Source organism: Thrips palmi, unplaced genomic scaffold, assembly GCF_012932325.1.
Source record: "Thrips palmi isolate BJ-2018 unplaced genomic scaffold, TpBJ-2018v1 HiC_scaffold_12, whole genome shotgun sequence".
Classification (NCBI taxonomy): Eukaryota; Metazoa; Arthropoda; class Insecta; order Thysanoptera; family Thripidae; genus Thrips; species Thrips palmi.
The window spans coordinates 986,250-1,005,171 of NW_023144623.1; the positions used below are offsets into that span (position 1 = coordinate 986,250).

Below are 18,922 nucleotides of genomic sequence, written 5' to 3' on the forward strand. Positions count from 1 at the left end.
CCGACTTCGACTACAGCTGGCGCGGGAATGAAAGACGAAAAGCAGCTCGTTGGGACTCATGGAACGTTCGTGACGGCTAAGGAACAGACCCTGACCGGTATTGACCATTCTCACTTTGACCATCACTGACCTAGAACTTTACTTAGTCAAAAAGTTACATGCTGGTCTCTAAATAACCATGATAAAATAAGGAAGACGTTGATGTGCCTCTTTTCTTAGTTTTAGGCTGGTGAAAAATTTGAGGACTTTTTAAAGCCGTGCCCTTACAGGTTAGGAACTCCGGCAGGCAAAACATCAAAAGTGTCTCATACCAACATGACACAGACATGATTTGACACATTACCACACGTAATATTGAAATAATTGTTACAGAGAAGCCTTTACCTTGGACTCTGCCTACGTTATTTGCCACACTCCCAATTTCCTACTGAGCTTTTTCTTCGTATTACGAACAAAAAGCTTAGTATTATGACAGCACAGCGAAGGTAGTAACCTATGGTGAAGCGTTCTCAGTAACTTATGACCACTTTGTTCATATTACGAACAAATTTCTCTGTATTATGACAGATTTGTGTCGTAAAGTACTAAGAATTCGCTTAGTATTATGACAGCACGGCATTTCTCAGTAGGAAATTGGGAGTGCACCATCCCACCAGCTGATGGAGACACTTGGACTCAGTTCAGTTACCTCCGACTTGCCCCTGCCCGACCATGTCGGTCCGGTTTCGGAGCTCAATCAATCAACTCTCAAAATTTGGCCCAACACAACACTGAACACTTTGATAATGATACGAAACTAGATATTTAAAACAAGTGATGTTTCTTTGGTGGTTAATTCCACTTCCCAAGACAATCGCACTCACTGGAGACGGTGGTGCTGGAACTGAAGCAACCCTTGCATACACTAAATGTCATGGGACTTTTTAGCAGATGATACCTTTACTGCTACCTTTATTGCTACCTAGAGCATTACAAGACACATAAAGGTGTCAGCTAGCTTTTACTCTAGAGTCCAGAAACCAAAGCGTGAATCCTAACAATAATAGGGGCTGGCGGCCGGGGCGGGATGGTGAGTGAGGCATGGCTCGCAGTCTGCGCGAAACATCGACAATGGCACCCCTCCTCGCGCGCGACGGCCTGCTCACTGGCCACTCACTCCCCCGGTAGCGCCAGCAGACCCACGCGGACGAGGCGAAGGAGGAGGGGAAATGTAAATACTTTTAATATTTCTACAAAGACACATCCTAAAGAATATAATTTTTATTCATATATGTTCTCACTCTTATTTGCTGTTTTAAATACAAAACAGACATGAGAGCACACCGCTACAACTAGCACACACGACAATACCAAACGAATATCATCGAAAGAAAACCAAACGAGTATCATCTGCTTTCATTAACGTTCGTCGAATGAGATTTTTTTTGTCCCATGAAAGACGCAATTTTAAGCACATCCGGTGGTGATGCAATTTTGTGTACGCCAGGCGAGACAAATTGTCTAGTGAAAGTACAAGTTGCAGCTGGCGCCAGACAAAATGTGTCACGAGACGGGAACAAAATTGTATCAGCGTCGGATGTGCTTAAAATTGCATAAATCGTGGGACCAAAAAAAGTCCCATGACATTTAGTGTGCACGCAATGGAGAACATTTGCACAAAGCAACGATTTTGGGATAAAAGTTTTACGATAGTCGGGGAATACTGCGTGCGCAAGCCTCAAGTGGCGTAACAGGGCGCGGCGAGCGTGCGTCACAACGCCCTTGAGCCGCGCACAGTATTTCTTAGGTATTCCCTGCGCTGCAAATGCAAGCCGCGTCCCACCTGCACAACTTTAGAACACGCTTGGTGTTCAAGTGTACGTGGTGCTGCATAATTTTAAACCTTCGTACCATCATGTACAAATGTTTCATTCTTGCGCACAAAATCATACCACGTATGCTCTACAACGTTTGAATTACACGCTCAAATATTAAAAGAAAGATCTAGTGCGAACTGCGCTGCTAATCACAGTGTAGAGGAACAGTCTCACACTATTTGATGTGAGTCTAAATGTTCCTCGCTTGCAAGTGTGCGGCACCTATGTCCCACACTCGGAAGTGTACGACACGGTCTGTCCCGTTATTCGTCTATAACAGGCTCTAGGCTTCATGCCACGGCACGGGACCGGCGATTATAAGTATGCGACAGGCCGTGTCTCAACTCGCAAGCGTTATAGTCACTTTGGTTCAGGCCAGGTAGCGAGACTGCCCCGTGCCACTCATATCTGCGAGATAACTTGGTATTCGGGACAAGATGCGTGTAATGTGGAATATACAATAGTTAGAAGTCCGCTTTTGGCCCTATAACTCAGTGAAACGCGGGCGAAGCGAGCCAGATGCCATCGAAATACGGAAAGTACAAGCTAAAGCACTGTGCGAAAAATCCACACTGAATCCCGTTAATTTTTTTTGCCGGGATTTACTGTAGTTCAGAACACAGGATGAACCGTTCCAGGCTACAGTATCTACTGTACCTGGTACAGGATATTCCGTACTCCACTCCTGTGGTACAGTAAATCCCGTACAAAGTACAGAAGATCCTGTTAAAAAAGTACAGTAAATCCTGTACTCTGAACTACAGTGACAGCTGTACTAATCACTACAGGATTTACTGTGATTTTTTCCCACAGTGAGCTTTTATAAAAGCAAGTACACACATTAAAAAGTCATTGAAGAACGGAAAAAGCCAAAAAGGGCGAGCGAAGCGAGCAGAGCCAGCGAATATATGAGAATATTAGCGTATTTTGGTTCAAATTTGGGCACTTTACACAAACTTGCCACGCCCCATCGGCGAAAACAGCCCCGCCGTTCAAGGCTAAATGGGTGCAGCGGAGGACTACGTAGCGGCTTGCCCGATCTCCCAGCATGCACCTTAGGATCGCTGCCCCCCCACTACAAATCCAAAGGTTAGACTTCTCGCCACTCCAGAGGCGAGACATGAAAGTCTCACCGAGTTTTTGTCAGACCTAAGAGTCTTGCCATAATTTGGTCAGACAAAAAGGTCTCGCCACAAAACGGTCAGACACAAAAGTGTCACCACAAAATGGCGAGACTTTTGTGTCTGACCATGGCCTCAAGGCTGTAACCGTCCGGCGCATTATGGCCTTTAGGCGGCGGTGAGACACTAAAGTCTCGCCATTTTGTGGTGAGACTTTTGTGTCTGACCGTTTTGCGGCGAGACTTTTTTGTCTGACCAAATTTTGGCGAGACTTTCAGGTTTGACCAAAACTTGGCGAGACTTTTATGTCTCGCCATATGTTAGCGCGAAGCCTTTCCATCCAATTTGCCGTGCCCGCACATTCCGCGGTCGCTGGTTGATTCTCAATCCCAATATTCAAGAAAGCCTAATTTTCTGATGGAATTTGATTTGAGCCTGCCAAAACCCCCGAAAAACGCCGATTTCTTGCACTGTTTCCGGTCCATGTTCTTCTTCTTCACTTTAGGCCATGCTAGAAGTGTCTGTACGTTGTGCCTAGGTAAAAGCCGAGTCCTTAAAATAATCATTAACATCAGTTCTACCCGGCCCGGCCAGTTAATCCGTGTTGTAATCAGTTAAAACGTGGTTTGACCTGGGACAGGGCTCGGACCAGGCTGTAATATACCCCAGGAAAAATTACGGAATCTCCGTACGAAAGGATGTAACTCCCGCTCTGGCGGTGATGGTACTGAAAATTGAATGGCCGGCCCTAGGGGTAGGTTGGGGAAGAAAAGTACAAAACGCGTACTTTGCACTTTCAGTTTGCAGTTTCAAATGAGGATTCAACTAATCTGCTCTCGTGAACTTGTAATCCAATGCCTTCCTAATGAAATAAATCACTGTTCATTGATTATAGTTTCCTACATTACGTACAACATGCCTAAATGAATGTGATTTTGGAACTCCTCGAAAAGGGTAAGAAAAGTACACCACCGGGAAAGAAAAGTACAACGAAAAGAATTGCGATTTCGAACCAGGAGACCACCAATCTTGGCTCAATACAGGTTTGCCCCTAAAGCGGAGAGCTTTCACTTGCCATTAGTTCAAGTTTCGTCAAAATCGGTCAATTGGTTCTGATTCTACATGGACTCATCACAGAAGGTCCAAAAAGCCTTTTCTCAGAGATAAGTGGGTACAGCATTTTTGTGCTTTTCGTCCCCTTTTCACGTAAATGCCCAATAACTTGTTTATTTCTAGTCTAATTCTATAACTTGTGTTGACATTTTTGCTTGTCTCGCCTAATCAAATCTATTCCCGTGATCAATTCAATTTTCATCCCGCTTTTAGTTTCTTAGGGGGTGTATTTTTCTTCCCCAGCCGACTGTACTTTTCTTCCCCATTTCATTTTTACACTTAAAAAAAATTGTGTTGAAGCCTAAGAGCATCGAACGGCACTGTTTTTCAAAGATGATGGTCTAAGCTATAAGGCGGTACCTTACATTGGACTGTCGGCTGATTCCGCAGGAAGCTGTACTTCAAAGTACAAACATTTAAAAAAAAGATTTTTCATAGTTATTTTTAATGTTTTTTTCTAACGTGCAGTTTGATTCTAAATATTCTATGTAGAACTGGGCTAAATTTATTTTTTGCGAGGGGTGAATCACTAGTGTACTCATGTGTACAAATTTGCCCATACTCAGTGTACTCACAAGGTCAAAAAGGGCGAAATTCACTAGTTTTTCGACTGATTTGGCGTCAAGTGTCGTTTAAAACGCTTAATTAAGCCTTAAATTGATTAGATATGTAAAAATTTATGAGTGAAGGAAGGTGTACTCGCGCGTACTCATGTGCTCATGTGTACACCAGAACGCTGGGTGATTCACCCCTCGATTTTTTGTCAGCGGGATGACCAATCTTTCTAAAACCACTAACGTGATGGTTTTGTGTAGTTTCAGTTCGGAGATATAACGGGTGTACTTTTCTTACCCGAGCCTCGAGTGTACTTTTCTTACCCAACCTACCCCTATAGCCACATTATCGCATGTCAAAAAGCCACGCCCAAAATCGGCCTAGTAGGAAAAGTCACGCCGAGAACCAGCATGACGAGTGAGTCTTGCAGGTGCCTCGCGTGACTGTGGCCTAGGTATAGGGTATGTCGGAGGAGCTGTAGCTCGGAACACTGAAAATAGAAGAGTCAGCCTTTTGACCCCTCAAAGGGTCATACTGACATGTAAGACCGAAAAATGGTCATACTTCGATGTATGGCCGGAAAATGGCCATGCTTTATTGTATTTCGCAGGTAAAGGTTTATAAATCCCCACGCTAATCAAGGGCCAGTCTCGCTGTTGTCTGACCTTCGTTTGGTCATACCTTTGAGTATGACTTTTTCCGTCATACATTTATGTATGACCAGTTTTTGGTCATACTTTTTGTACCACCGAAAATCTATCAGATGTTTCACCCATCGAATTTCAGTGAAGTAGAAGAACAAAAACGGAAGAAACGGCAGAGCTCTTCCGACATACCGTATTGGCGCGTACAGTGCGTTTTCTGGGGGAATACCGCAGGCCGGGGTAATGTGAGACAATTTCGGGGTAATATGAGACGCTTGATATTTGCCGTTAGAGTTATAATGCTCGTGGCATTTGATGACTCATCCCTGTCAAACTTCACGGCGAAAAATGGTACCAACAAAGAGAAATTAATTTTTTACAGCAGTGGCTCTCATTGTGGCCGAATAGCGAGCTCAGAGTGAATCTGACGCAATCCAAACTCCGTCTCATATTACCCCGAAATTGTCTCTTACGGCTTACGGTAGACGTGCGAAAAATCGGCATAGCAGCGATGTAACGCCTATTTTCGTTGTAACTTCCTGGTCCCCACTGTCACTGCAATGCCAGTGGAAAGTTTACATGCCACAAATTTGGCAAGCCGTTTTGAATGCCAATTTTTCGCAAGCTTAGTCCGGAAATACTCCCCAGCTTGCCAAAATTTGGCAAGCTTGGCCCGGAACTACTCCACAGCTTGCCAAATTTGGGAAGCTTATGAAGATGGCCGACCAAAGCTTGCCAAATTTTGGCATACAAAACGGCTTGCCAAATTTGTGGCAAGCAAACTTACCACTGGCTTTGCAGTGGTCCCCACGGCACGATGGCATCCTGACACATTTTGCTGGTCTCAGGTTTGAGTCATGGCTAGCGCTGCTGAGGCGGAGGGGGGAGAGGCCGTGAGGCGCGGGCGGTCCTTACCCAGAATGTGCTGTGCACAGCTAAGGCGGCGGAGCGCCCCGCCACCGTCGCCACCCCTCCTCTCCTCCCCTCCGTCGCCACTCCTGGCCCGACGCGACTGCTCGCCGATTGTTATCGCTCGGGAGTCTCGGGCGGCGGTCGGTCGGTCGGCAGTGCTGTTGCAGTGCAGTGCCAGCAGCCTGGCCGGAAGGCAGTGTCGTTTGTTTACTCCAGTGGCTGCCGTGGTACTGCAGCGAGCACCGTCGTTCTCGATAGCGGAAGAATTATGGATCTCAGTGCCCGATTACGTTTGATAGGTAAGTTGGATTCGCGGATTCAGCGAGAAAATGAGTGTTTCAGCGAAATTTCGGCCCTTTGGTTTTGACACGAAGGGCAAATTCTCTGAGACACTGATTTTTGTTCGCTTTGAGGGGGTAGTACACTACGCAAGGTCAAATGACACCGTGTTTCCGCAAATTTTTAGCGGACGCATGACATAAGGCGCTTGCCCCCCTGCCGGACTCCGGCGATGGCTAAAGGAACTTATTTTGTGTTTTGACGGGGAATCGTTTTTGCGAATACTCCGTGCCATTTTCGTTCAGGTAGTGTAGCCTTCTCCCGAGAGATGGCACTACAGTCACACTGCAAATCCAAGTTTAGGACAGGTCGACACTTTAAAGCGTAGACCAGTTTGTCCTACGCTTGCAAGTGTCGACCAGTTGTGTCCGACGCTTTCAAGTGTCGACCACACACTGTCCGACACCCGCAAGTGTCGACCACAGAATGTCCGACGGCTAAGGTGTGGGGTCACAATAGGAAACCCAGTGTAATTTGCCGTAGGACAAACAGTGTCCTACACATGCAGGCGTCGGACACAGTGTGGTCGAAACTTCGAAGCGTCGGACACAACTGGTCGAAACTTGCAAGCGTAGGACAAACTGGTCTACGCTTATAAGTGTCGACCTGTCCTACACTTGGATTTGCAGTGCAGGTACCGTAAACCGGGGTTACTTGAGACAGCAAGGGTAACTTGAGACACTTCTGCTTTTCCACCTTTTAGGAGCTGCCACCTGGCTCGGCACATTCGGAGGTCAAAAGTGCCCTAGCACTTTTTTTCATACTTGTTTGGAAAGACGATTAAGCGTTTGAATGCCGGGTTAGGACCCAGCTGGTCAGTTCTATAACGATTTTTCAATTTTAGTAAATTTAACAATTTTAGAGAAGTGTTTACAAGTCTCCCTTGGTACTCGAAACACGTCTTGCTGAGACCCAAATGCCCATAGTATCTTCCAACCTTATTATTTCAACATTCTAATTGCAGCATTGGTTTTGAGAGTAACCCATCATGCATCGGGTAATACTGACTTTTTTAGAAAATGGTAACTGTACGGGGTAACTTGAGACACCAAATTTCATTGAATTTGACGGAAGTTGAGTGGCGTAACTTGACACTGGCACCTCCTTGTACTACAGAGTGGTTTAAAGTAACGGACCTCTCCGTTCTAAGATCAAAACTAAGCCGCATTTGATCGGGAATCACTTTTTTAGACAGTGTAGAGGGTTCCAAGTGGATATGCAGCTTAAAGTTGGAGTGTTTTCTCAACTACACACGGACCAGATGGGATATAATAAATCTTGAAGTCTCAAAAGATGGGAAATTTAATTACCTTTCCAACGAGCTAAATGTCATTAAAATCGGACAACTTATAGCCCAAGAACCGTTTTTTTTAATAGAAGGGCGGGCCAAAAAGTGTTCTCTTTGCGATGGAGAAAAGATTAGCCACTTAGACCCACTGTGCCCTTTTTCGCACCAATTTCTATCTCTTCGTGCAGCGCGCCGCCGCCGCGCGGATATACGTCAGCCCCCGCAATCCACTCTGCTCCCCTTTCCCTCCCCTCCTCTGCTTCCTCTCTCTCCCCCACTTCCTAACCTCTTTCACCGCCCTCCCCCTCCTCAGTGTGTTGCGTAGCCTCATGGCAAGCGAGTTGGTGTCGGCAAGTTGCGGATGAGCAGGGAGCCTACGTTGTTAAATACTTCTTCAAAAACTGCAATGTGAAATCAGGGCGCGGCAACGGCCTAGGGAGCGAGCCATGCTCGAGCGAGGTGCAGGGTTTTCGGACTTTTCTTCGATTGTCAAAACTAGGCCGTTGTTTGCAAAACGCTTTGCACAGATCAAAAGAGCATGAAATTCAGGGTGCATTAGGCCTTGTAGCCTCGTTGCCGAAACGTTTTTGATGATAATAGATGACATAATTGTAACCGCCTTGTAATCGAGACAGTGATTTTTAATCAAATTACTGAACCGGTAGACCATTAAGACCTGTCCAAACCCTCAAAGCATAGCTGGAAGGCATGCCCGGAAACCAGGATTCATAGCAATGGAGAAGCTCATAGTAGGGAGGATTGAGTGCTCGATTGAGCTTGTGCTGCTGGAATGTCAGAGACATGTGTAAACACCTGCGGGTACTCAATAAACTCGCCATAACCAGCAAGGCGCGTAGTGGGTTATAATTTGCGTCCGTTCGTCAACTAGCATTCAGTGATCTGTCCTGACCAGTTTTGCTCCTGCTATAACCCTGAGATGGGTTTCCGTGTCGTCCATCGCCCTGACCGGCTTGTACAAACATCTAGGGAATGAATAGTTGCCGAACTAGTTAATAGTTATGGAGGCAAGTGAACTACCTTGAAACACTCGACACGAGAGCAACAAAGTGGACATCGGCATTTTATTTATCTCTTTACGCATGAGTAAGTGATGGAGTCCTTTGTCCCAAGGATTCGGGCTGAGCGTGCTATGAGTGCCACTGAAGGTAGACTAGCGCCTCAGTGTTCGAGAGACACCCTAGGGCGTCTAGAAGTCAGTCGCATTACCCAAAATGCCTAAGACATTGGCAGTTTACGTCAAAGGAAGCTGCACGGTGTCTCCAGCCAGAAAATGTCGTGCGGGTTGCCTACTTCGTTATAAACGCGGACCTAACGCATTCCTTATGCGACATAAGTTATTTTTAGTGGTGAAGAGTCAGTTTATAGCTCATTACGTTGTGTAGAAACGCGAAAATGTGGTCAAAATGCCGTGTGGGTCAATTTGGCCCGCTTGGCGCTTTACGGTAAAAGTCAATTTATCTCGGTCAAATATGGTCCGAGAACGTCCAGATTTCGACTTTAGACGCATTTCATCATTCTAGGAAAAGTCAGAAATTAGGGGGCTGCCACTTTCATTTTCAAAAGTCGAAATTACAGTTCAAAACTCAAAATGGGTCAAATGGGCCCGTTCGGCGCTTCTAGTGTTAACATGGCGCTGCTGAAATTTTTCCTGCATTTTGTGATTTTTCGTGTTTTTGGGTGTTTCTACTCCAATTTATTTTTAAGTAAGGTGGGAGTTTCGAGCAGGGCAATTAGTAGACTGTCCCACGAAAAATTACATGTTCTGTTAACGCACGGGGCACTTGAAAAATAAGTTTTAAATGTAAAAAAAGGAATAAATTCTTTTGGCCCAAGCATTCGAAAGTGAAAACAACCGCTTTTTGGCAAATTTCACGTTTTCTTCACAGCCACGGCGCTTCCCGGCCGTCCCTCGCGACTCGGTCGGACTCTTAGTACCCTCGCGTAACATTCCAGCACCAACCCGACCCTTGCCGACCCAAAAGCCCTTTTATAATAGCCCAAAACAATAATTTTTTTCAGAAATTTTTGTTGAAAAGTGCTGAAAAAGGTGCAAGGAGCGAAGATTAGGGAAATCTGTGTGGCTCAATCGATTGGAAATCATCGAAAACCCAAGTACCCAAAATTGGAAGTACCCACGGTCAGAAATGGCCGCACCCGTAGCAGTGCAAATACGCAATTTTCGAGAAACGGCCTATTTTTCATCGAGGCGTTCCAGACCAAAAAAGCCACTTGGCCGGCGACCATCTCGGATCAAGCTCAAACTTTTTTCAAACCCCCAAAATGGCTGTTTTTGAGGGTTTTGGACTTGTTGGGTTGGTGGAACAGGCTGGCCAAAAAATGTTCCCTTTATATTTTTCTTGTAGAAAATGGTACGCTCTTTCGGATGGCGTGTCGAACGAGGCTCTACGACGTCGGGCTTCGACGCTACGGGCTCTCAAAGTTGCCCAATTTCACTATTATCACTGGAGATTTGAGCATATCAGGGCCGAATCGAAGTATACCATCGGCGATTTCACTCCTCTTTGGCTTAAGGGGGGACCCTGGTGAATAAATGGCATCGTAATCTACGACAAAAATTTTGTCGTAGAACGACTTCTTGCGTTCCTGGTTGACACCTACATGAGTCGTCTTGCATGGACTCTGTTCATTGATGACTTGTGGACAAATTTTAGTGACGGAATCTTGATATCAGCCCTACTTTTTTTTCCACACACCTAAAAGTTCGAAAAAAAAAGGCCAAAAATTCACTTTTCTATGTTAAAATTTGAAAATTCATATCTGAGGACAGAAGTTGAAATTGAAAACTCCGTCACTGAAATCCCTTCTATACATCTTAAGGATAACCCAAAAAAATTATCAGGACTTTCCGTTCCAATGAAAGACGCAGGAAGATTTTCCCCCAACGCTCTAAAAACACTAAAAAGCCTCTTTTCTCAGAGACCGTTCAACATTTTGGATTGAATTTTGTTTTGGGAACTCGCCATAATGAACATAATAATTAAGCAAAGTTTCAACTTCCTGGGATTATTTTAAAGCCTACTTGAAAGTTTCACCAGGGTCCCCCCTTAAGGCACCTTACCCTAATACACAGTAAATTGAAATGACAGAATCTGTAGTGGTCTGTGAGCCCCAATTCGCAGAAACCGACAGGTAAATAGATCCGGGGCGGTTTTGCACCAAAACCGCCAACGGCAAACTCATTCTGCACACAGGCGACGGAATCTGTGCACTCGCCACGGAATCCAGACAACACTGGACCGTAATCGTCAATTGCGATTCCCTCCACCTCGCGACTTTGAGATGTTATATTATTGGAAATAGAGAGTATAGATGTACCGCGTAAGGAAAATATTAATTTATAGACTTGTCAAAGCAAGGAAAAGTATGCACACTCATCAAAATATGTTAAGGGGGCAATACACTGAAAATGGCCAAAAACTGACTTGTGCGATTGCTTCCATACGCGTTGTTGAGCGTTGTTCAAACTTTTCATGTGTCAAGACCTTACAAAAAGAAGCATTTTAAGCCCAGAATAGCATCGATCGGACGTCAGGGAGCGGAGCAGCGCCCAATCATATTTTCGTCAAAAGTCGAACTGGCGGGCGTCCCTCAGTCCGCAAAAATGAAGATATCTCGACCCCGTTTGCGCCAAAATGTAGGTAATTGAAGCGGCTATAGCGCAAACTAGGATTATGAACATCGAGCAACCGAAAGTACAAAATTTCATCCAAAAACACTTTTTGAGGATTTTGCAAAAATGATCAAAACAGGTTTTTTCGTAAAATTTTGTACTTTCGATTGTTCGATGTTCATAATCCTAGTTTGCGCTATAGCCGCTTTAATTACCTACATTTTGGCACAAACGGGGTCGAGAAATCTTCATTTTTGCGGACTGAGGGACGCCCGCCAGTTCGATTTTTGACGAAAATTTGATTGGGCGCTGCTCCGCTCCCTGACGTCCGATCGACGCCATTCTGGGCTTTAAATGCTTCATTTTGTAAGGTCTTGACACATGAAAAGATTGAACAACGCACAACAACGCGTATGGAAGCAATCGCACAAGTCAGTTTTGGGCCATTTTCAGTGTATTGCCCCCTTAATAATGTCCAAAACAACAAAAGCATCCAGAGACACAGTGAGGTTAGGTTGGCTAGCGAGCCGCAACCCCTTAGCAGTTTCTGTGAGCCCATCCCAATTTCTGAGGAGCCTTTGTCAGTTTCTGTTAGCCCATGCCAGTTTCTGTGACTACCAAATTCAGAATCATTTACTGGCGGTTTCTGTGCCGAACCGTTACGGATTCTGCCATTTCAATTTACTGTGTACCAGTGGTAAAAGGCCCAAAAGTTGTATTGTTCACAGTTCCTCTAGTAATTGCCTGAGATGGCTGAAATTTTGTGGGGGTGTTGACCTATGGGAAGGGGCGCAATGAGAGTCGACTAAAAGGGGGGGGGGGGCGTTACGGGTTGCATAACGTAAGGGGCAAACTTGTCCGTTTTGTAGTATTGATTAAAACAGTACGGCACATAATATATCAACTACACAGTGCTCATACAGTCAAACTCCTCGTTTTGTCCCTCTTCTGGGGCCTTCGTTTTGTCCCAGAGTCATCCCCACCACCGTGGCGCGGGTCGCGCCCCGCCGGCCGATGCCTGCCGTCGCTGGCCGGCCAGGTAGGGATTAGGGCGGCCTAATCCGCATCGGCCGGCCGGGCTTGGTCCTTCGTTTTGTCCGCAGCAACTCCCGGGTAGAGGGACAAAACGAGGAGTTTGACTGTATTGTTAAAGTTTCATTAATCACAGTAACAACGTCTACGCATGAATACAAAGAAACAATCCGCGAAAAAGCCGAAATTCCCCCCTACTTACGCGCCTGCCTATAGGTAGACACCACTTAAGCCGATGGTATACTTCGAACGGCCCTGATATGCTCAAATCTCCAGTGATAATAGTGAAATTGGGCAACTTTGAGAGCCCGTAGCGTCGAAGCCCGACGTCGTAGAGCCTCGTTCGAAACGCCATTCGAAAGAGCGTACTATTTTCTACAAAAAAAATCTAAAGGGAAGATTTTTTGGCCAGCCTGTTCCACCAACCCAACAAGTCCAAAACCCTCAAAAACAGCCATTTTGGGGGTTTTCGGTCCCCTATAAAATCCGGAGTTTGAGTCGGATCTCACTCCTATGGTGTTTTAGCTGTCCGTAGAGATGAAAGAACCCTGAAAAAAGTTTGAGCTTGATCCGAGATGGTCGCCGGCCAAGTGGCTTTTTTGGTCTGGAACGCCTCGATGGAAAATAGGCCGTTTCTCGAAAATTGCGTATTTGCACTGCTACGGGTGCGGCCATTTCTGACCGTGGGTACTTCCAATTTTGGGTACTTGGGTTTTCGATGATTTCCAATCGATTGAGCCACACAGATTTCCCTAATCTTCACTCCTTGCACCTTTTTCAGCACTTTTCAACAAAAATTTCTGAAAAAAATTATTGTTTTGGGCTATTATAAAAGGGCTTTTGGGGTCGGCAAGGGTCGGGTTATTGCTGGAATGTTACGCGAGGGTACTAAGAGTCCGACCGAGTCGCGAGGGACGGCCGGGAAGCGCCGTGGCTCTGAAGAAAACGTGAAATTTGCCAAGAAGCGGTTGTTTTCACTTTCGGAGCGATGTGCGACCTCTAAATTCAGTCCGAATGCTTGGGCCAAAAGAATTTATTCCTTTTTTTACATTTAAAACTTACTTTTCAAGTGTCCCGTGCGTTAACAGAACATGTAATTTTTCGTGGGACAGTCTAGCAATTAGCCTAATGCACCCTAAATTCCAAGCTCTTTCCATCGGTGCAAAGCGTTTTGCAAACAACGGCCCAGTTTTTACAATCGAAGAAAAGGCCGTAACCTCTGCACTGATAGCGCGAGCATGGCTTCACGCTCTCCCTGGGCTGTTGCCACCCCCTGGTGAAATTTGTTTCTGTTTAAACGCTTAAAGAAGTGAGATCTGTGTGGGCAACCACAACGGGACATTCATTCGGACCCTTTCGGTATTTATAAGAATTTGACCGTTTCGCAAGGTAGAGCCTCTACGCAAACGTCTAGGTACGGAGATAATTGGTATTTTGTAATTGGCCTTCGCGCCTGCGAGGTAGGCACCCGCTGCCACTGATGGTCGCAGGACCTCATGTGGGGGTGTCGCGGGTCTAGGAGGGGTGCTTCGAGTCTCGTAGGGGTGCGGCGGACCTTGCAAATGTCTTTTGGGAGGGGTTGCCGCGGGTCTCAAGAGGCTGTCTGTCATGGTGGCCCCCGTTACAGTGGATCTCACGGCTGTCTTTGCGAGGGTGGCGGGATTCCACGGATACTTCCGCGAGGTCAGTGGCACTCCCGCGAGTACTGCTAGTCCCGCGACACCCCCTCGACAGGTCCTGCCGCCCTCAGTGGCACCGGGTGCCTACCTCGTAGGCGCAAAATCCAATTACAAAACACCAATTATCTCCGTACCTAGACGTTTGGGCCCACTAGTTCATTGAGGAAAAATGGTCCCCTAGGGATGCTCAAACTGCTCTACAAATCGAAGAGTGTACATGGTATGCTCTAACTGGAGCATGCCTGCAAGCACGCTCTGGCTAGCGCATGCCTGCCAAGCATGCACTTACTAGCGCATACATGCCATGTACACGCTTCCTGATGCAGACAACTCCCTATCCCTTATGCACTAGATGCATGCTTCAGATAGCGTGTACATGCGTGTATGCGCTAGTAAGTGCATGCCTGGCAGGCATGCGCTAGCTAGAGCGTGCTTGCAGGCATGCTCCAGTTAGAGCATACCATGTACACTCTTCGATTTGTAGAGTGCCTGCAAATTATTGACCCATTGAGGAAACTCACCCTGTATACAGACTAAATAGTCATCAATTATTGACTCTTTTTGAAGTCAATTGCACACTGTTAAAAATGAATGAAATTTAATGACATTTGTGACATTATTTTTCATTGAACGTCATTATTTTTAATTACATCTCCGCATCCATTACATTGTAATGAAAATTTCATTACCTTGGTCATAAAGTTTAATGACATTAGCCATGTAATGAAAGTTTTATTACATTATGCGCCTTGTCATGAAATTTTCATTACATGTCATTAATTTTTTCAAAAATATTTAAGCATGACTGAAATTTTTTGGATTTGTCCAGGATCTAAGTGAAGCTTACTCAAACTAATTTAGCCTTCTATTGGCCGCCAACATCAATTTTTCTCCTACAGTCGTCAATGACGGCGTCATATGCCAAACCTGTCATTCGCAAGTCTGCCGCTAGGTGTCGCATGGTACACGGGGATCTCTCTCAACTCTGTATTTCGTATTAAAATATTAAAACGTGAGGAGATATTCTGAAATGTATCCGTAGTTCATGCGAAGTGCTGGATTGTTAAACTAATGGCGAAGAGTTTGGGGGAATAGAGCGATATTTGAAGTGACCAAATAGGTTTGTCTGATGTTGCTCGAAGGCGTCTACGGGCTGCCGTTTGGTAGGGTCAGCACCCGATCTATACCACTCAGGCAACTTAACTGCCTCACCAGAGCCGTCCTAGCTCTCTCAAATTTTACCTCTTCTCTGCATCCAGAGTCGTTGTGAATTCACTCTTTGTCTAATCGAAACAACAAGTTGCGTAAATTGCGTCAACTTTGATCATTTTCATTACGTATTTGTCATTAAAATTTTCATTACATTCGTTCATTACACTGTAATGAAAATTTTAATAACATATGTGTAATGAAAACTTTAATTACATTGTAATGATTATAGCTTCACTACCATGTAATGAAAATGTAATTAAATTTTTTTAACAGTACTGAGAAAACCTTACAAACTATTTTGGGCCTTACAAAGAAGATTAGTTTGTATAACAAAGTATTTTGAGCATATGTAAGCTTACAAAGAAAATACTTCGTAATTTACGAACTATTTCTTCGTATAACAAAGTATTTTAGTTTGTTGGCGAGCGATAGCGAGCCCATGCCGTGTTTGGGCGTACCAAAAAGTGACTGGTCGTGAGTCTGTCTGTCTGTCTGTCTGTCCGTAACTCACTCACGTTTCTCAGCAACTACAGCACTAATAGTTCCCAAATTTTGCACCGAACATCTCCTAAAGCTCCTACAGGGGGAGTTTATCTTATATTCACGATTACTATTGTTTGAAATATTCGAAACATCTTTTTGAATTAGATTCTTTGCGTGGTTAGGTTGGCAGTGGTTGCCATCTCGTAGCAATTTTTCATACTTGCGGCCGCGGCTCTCAAATACGGGACTTGGCAAAACATTGGCAAATAAAACAAACTAAAGAGCAGAAGGGCTTAGAAGTGAGTACGTTCTTAGTTTTTCGATATTTTAGAATGATTGAAACCCCTCCGGAGTGTCAACTCAGTGAAATACGGAAAATGAAAGTGACAATTATTACGCGTTTCGTCCGTCCGTCCGCCCCTTCCCCTCCCCCGCTACACCGCTACAGGGCAAATGTTGTAGTCAGTGGGGTGTGTTTGATAATTGCAAGAATGATTTGGTCTTTTTAACCTTTGTGGGTGTATTTCCATTTATATTCTGAGACACTATATTTTTTAGTTGTTTGCTTTGCTCAATAACAGTTAGAAAATATATTAATACATTCTATAAGTACAAACCAGATACTAATCTTGCCAAAATAAATAGTCTTTGCTGACTCTTGGCACTGATTCTGGGAAAAGGCTTCATTGCAATGCTGTGAGTTTACTATAGTACTAACCTTAAAGAAAACCATATGATGAGTGAGTGTAGCGCATTCAAGGTTTGACATTGACATCAGATTCAATGAGACGATTCGCTGACTTGGTCATATGATTTCATGAGACGATTCTTTTAACTTAATCATACATTGTCTGCGACAACTGGTAATTTTAGTTGGTCATGGTTTGAGTTGGCTCTCTTTTTAATTTACTCAGAATGTTAGGTAAGTACTTTTGCTAAACTGTTTCAAAGATTAAATAACACATCATGACTATCATTATGAATAAGATTAACTTGCGTTTAGCAATAAGTGGCCTCGACATTGGATTCTATGAAACGATTCATTGGATCTGACAGAAGGTCTTCTCCGTAAAGTAGTTGTAATCAGCCTGCCTGTAAATATGTCTCTTTTTAATTAATGCAGATAAATCAATATAGTTTAATCCACCAGTTTAAAGGGAGAAAGGCTTTTTAGGTATTACTAATAACATTGCGTATTCATAAGTTCAGTAACAAGGAGATATCGAATGGTAATTGAAGTATTTGTGAATCGTATTAAGCAATGCAGCATTGGCTGTTAAATGTTACTCGACTGACTAACAGGGTCAGGGTTCATGGCATGACACCATAAACAGGAAACACTCTTAAAAAACCTAACAACTGAAGACCCATACTTTCGACTAGAATTACATGATTTAGGACCAAAATTTCCTCGGTGTTTCATAGCTTCCTGCAGTATTAGGTGTGCTGATCACCAAAATGACTTCCAATTTCATCCCAGACCTTTACTTTTCCAAATATTTACCAATTTCGGACCAAAATTTTGACATCGAGTTTTACATAGTTTCCTGCAGTTTTTGGTGTGCTGGTCACGAAAATGACTTCCAATTTCATCTCAGACCTTTACTTTTCCAAATATTTACCAATTTCGGACCAAAATTCATACATTGAGTTTTACACAGTTTCCTGCAGTTTTTGGTGTGCTGATCACGAAAATGACCTCCAAATTCATCTCAGACCTTTACTTTTCCAAATATTTACCAATTTCGGACCAAAATTTTGACATCGAGTTTTACATAGTTTCCTGCAGTTTTTGGTGTGCTGGTCACGAAAATGACTTCCAATTTCATCTCAGACCTTTACTTTTCCAAATATTTACCAATTTCGGACCAAAATTTTGACATCGAGTTTTACATAGTTTCCTGCAGTTTTTGGTGTGCTGATCACGAAAATGACTTCCAATTTCATCCCAGACCTTTACTTTCCCCAAAATTTACCAATTTGTGACCAAAAATTTTTTACATCGAGTTTCACATTGTTTCCTGCAGTTTTCAGTAAGATAATCACGAAAATGACATTAATTCCGGGCCTTTCATTACGGAAGACCCTGTATTGGCCTTACTTTGCATATATTCTTCATCATCTTCTACAAGACTACAGAGGCATCGCTCGCCTACTACGCGCCCAAACAAAACGGCGCGTACCCCTAGTTATATGTATGCTCAAAATACTTCGTAAGGTTTTAAGAGTGTGCGTATTGACTCTTAAATGTGCTTGAATTCGCATAAACTTAGCATTTCTGCGCATGATACTGAGTAAATTCCACGTATGCACAAAATCATGCAAGTTGCACGTACAAAATTCTTCCTAAACATTTAGTGTGTTTCGTTAAAGCTGTGAAGTCTATAATCGTCGTCTCAGCGGACGGGCTCGTTTGGCTCGACCAACATCCAGTCGCTACTGCATTGATCCAATTTTGCTGCTGCAACGATGGCTTCGTTGCGGTAGTGGACTTTTCCGCTCCCCTGACGACGAAATAATCGTTACTAGAACGAAAACAGCTTAACTGTGGGCGGACACGAAACGATGACTCACTCGGTTGGACCAACGAAGCATTTTTCTGGTCTCTTAAAGCCTTGCAAACTATTTTAGGCCTTGCAGAGAGGCAGGCGCGTAGGAACGTCATAATTTTTTTTTGAGGGGGGTTGTCAATGCATTGTATGTTGCCTACCTCGCAGGGGATTGACCCGGGGCAGCTCAAAAACTGGGGGGTCAGCTGACCCTCTGATCCGGTGCTTGCTACGCCACTGCAGAGAGAAGCAGCTGGTTAAAACAAAGTATATTATTTTTGGGAAGAGTAACAATGTAAAATTAGTTTGTACTATGTGTGCTCAAAATAAGGTAAGGTTTTAAGCGTGCAGAGCATGCTCCTGCCGCGCGTGCCGCAGGAACGACCATTCGAACAGTAAATTTCATTTGCCCCGCTCGTCATACACACTTTCAGCACGTTGCTGACTTTTTGCTCATTTTGTCAGTGCTTATATGAGTAATTTGTGC

General features: G+C 44.3%; 1 protein-coding gene across 3 annotated transcripts in view; it reads left to right on the forward strand.

Moving 5' to 3' along the window:
- Positions 1–6,329: 6,329 nt before the first annotated feature.
- The window catches only part of LOC117640554 (NFX1-type zinc finger-containing protein 1-like), a 43,453-nt gene continuing 30,860 nt past the window's right edge, over positions 6,330–18,922 (forward strand). For 2 of the 3 annotated variants that reach the window (XM_034377089.1, XM_034377090.1), the window contains exon 1: positions 6,330–6,500. In XM_034377089.1, coding sequence (XP_034232980.1) covers positions 6,470–6,500 — 31 coding nt within the window. In that variant the 5' untranslated portion in view covers positions 6,330–6,469. The remainder of the gene's footprint in view (positions 6,501–18,922) is intronic. The other variant, XM_034377091.1, reaches the window with a different exon arrangement.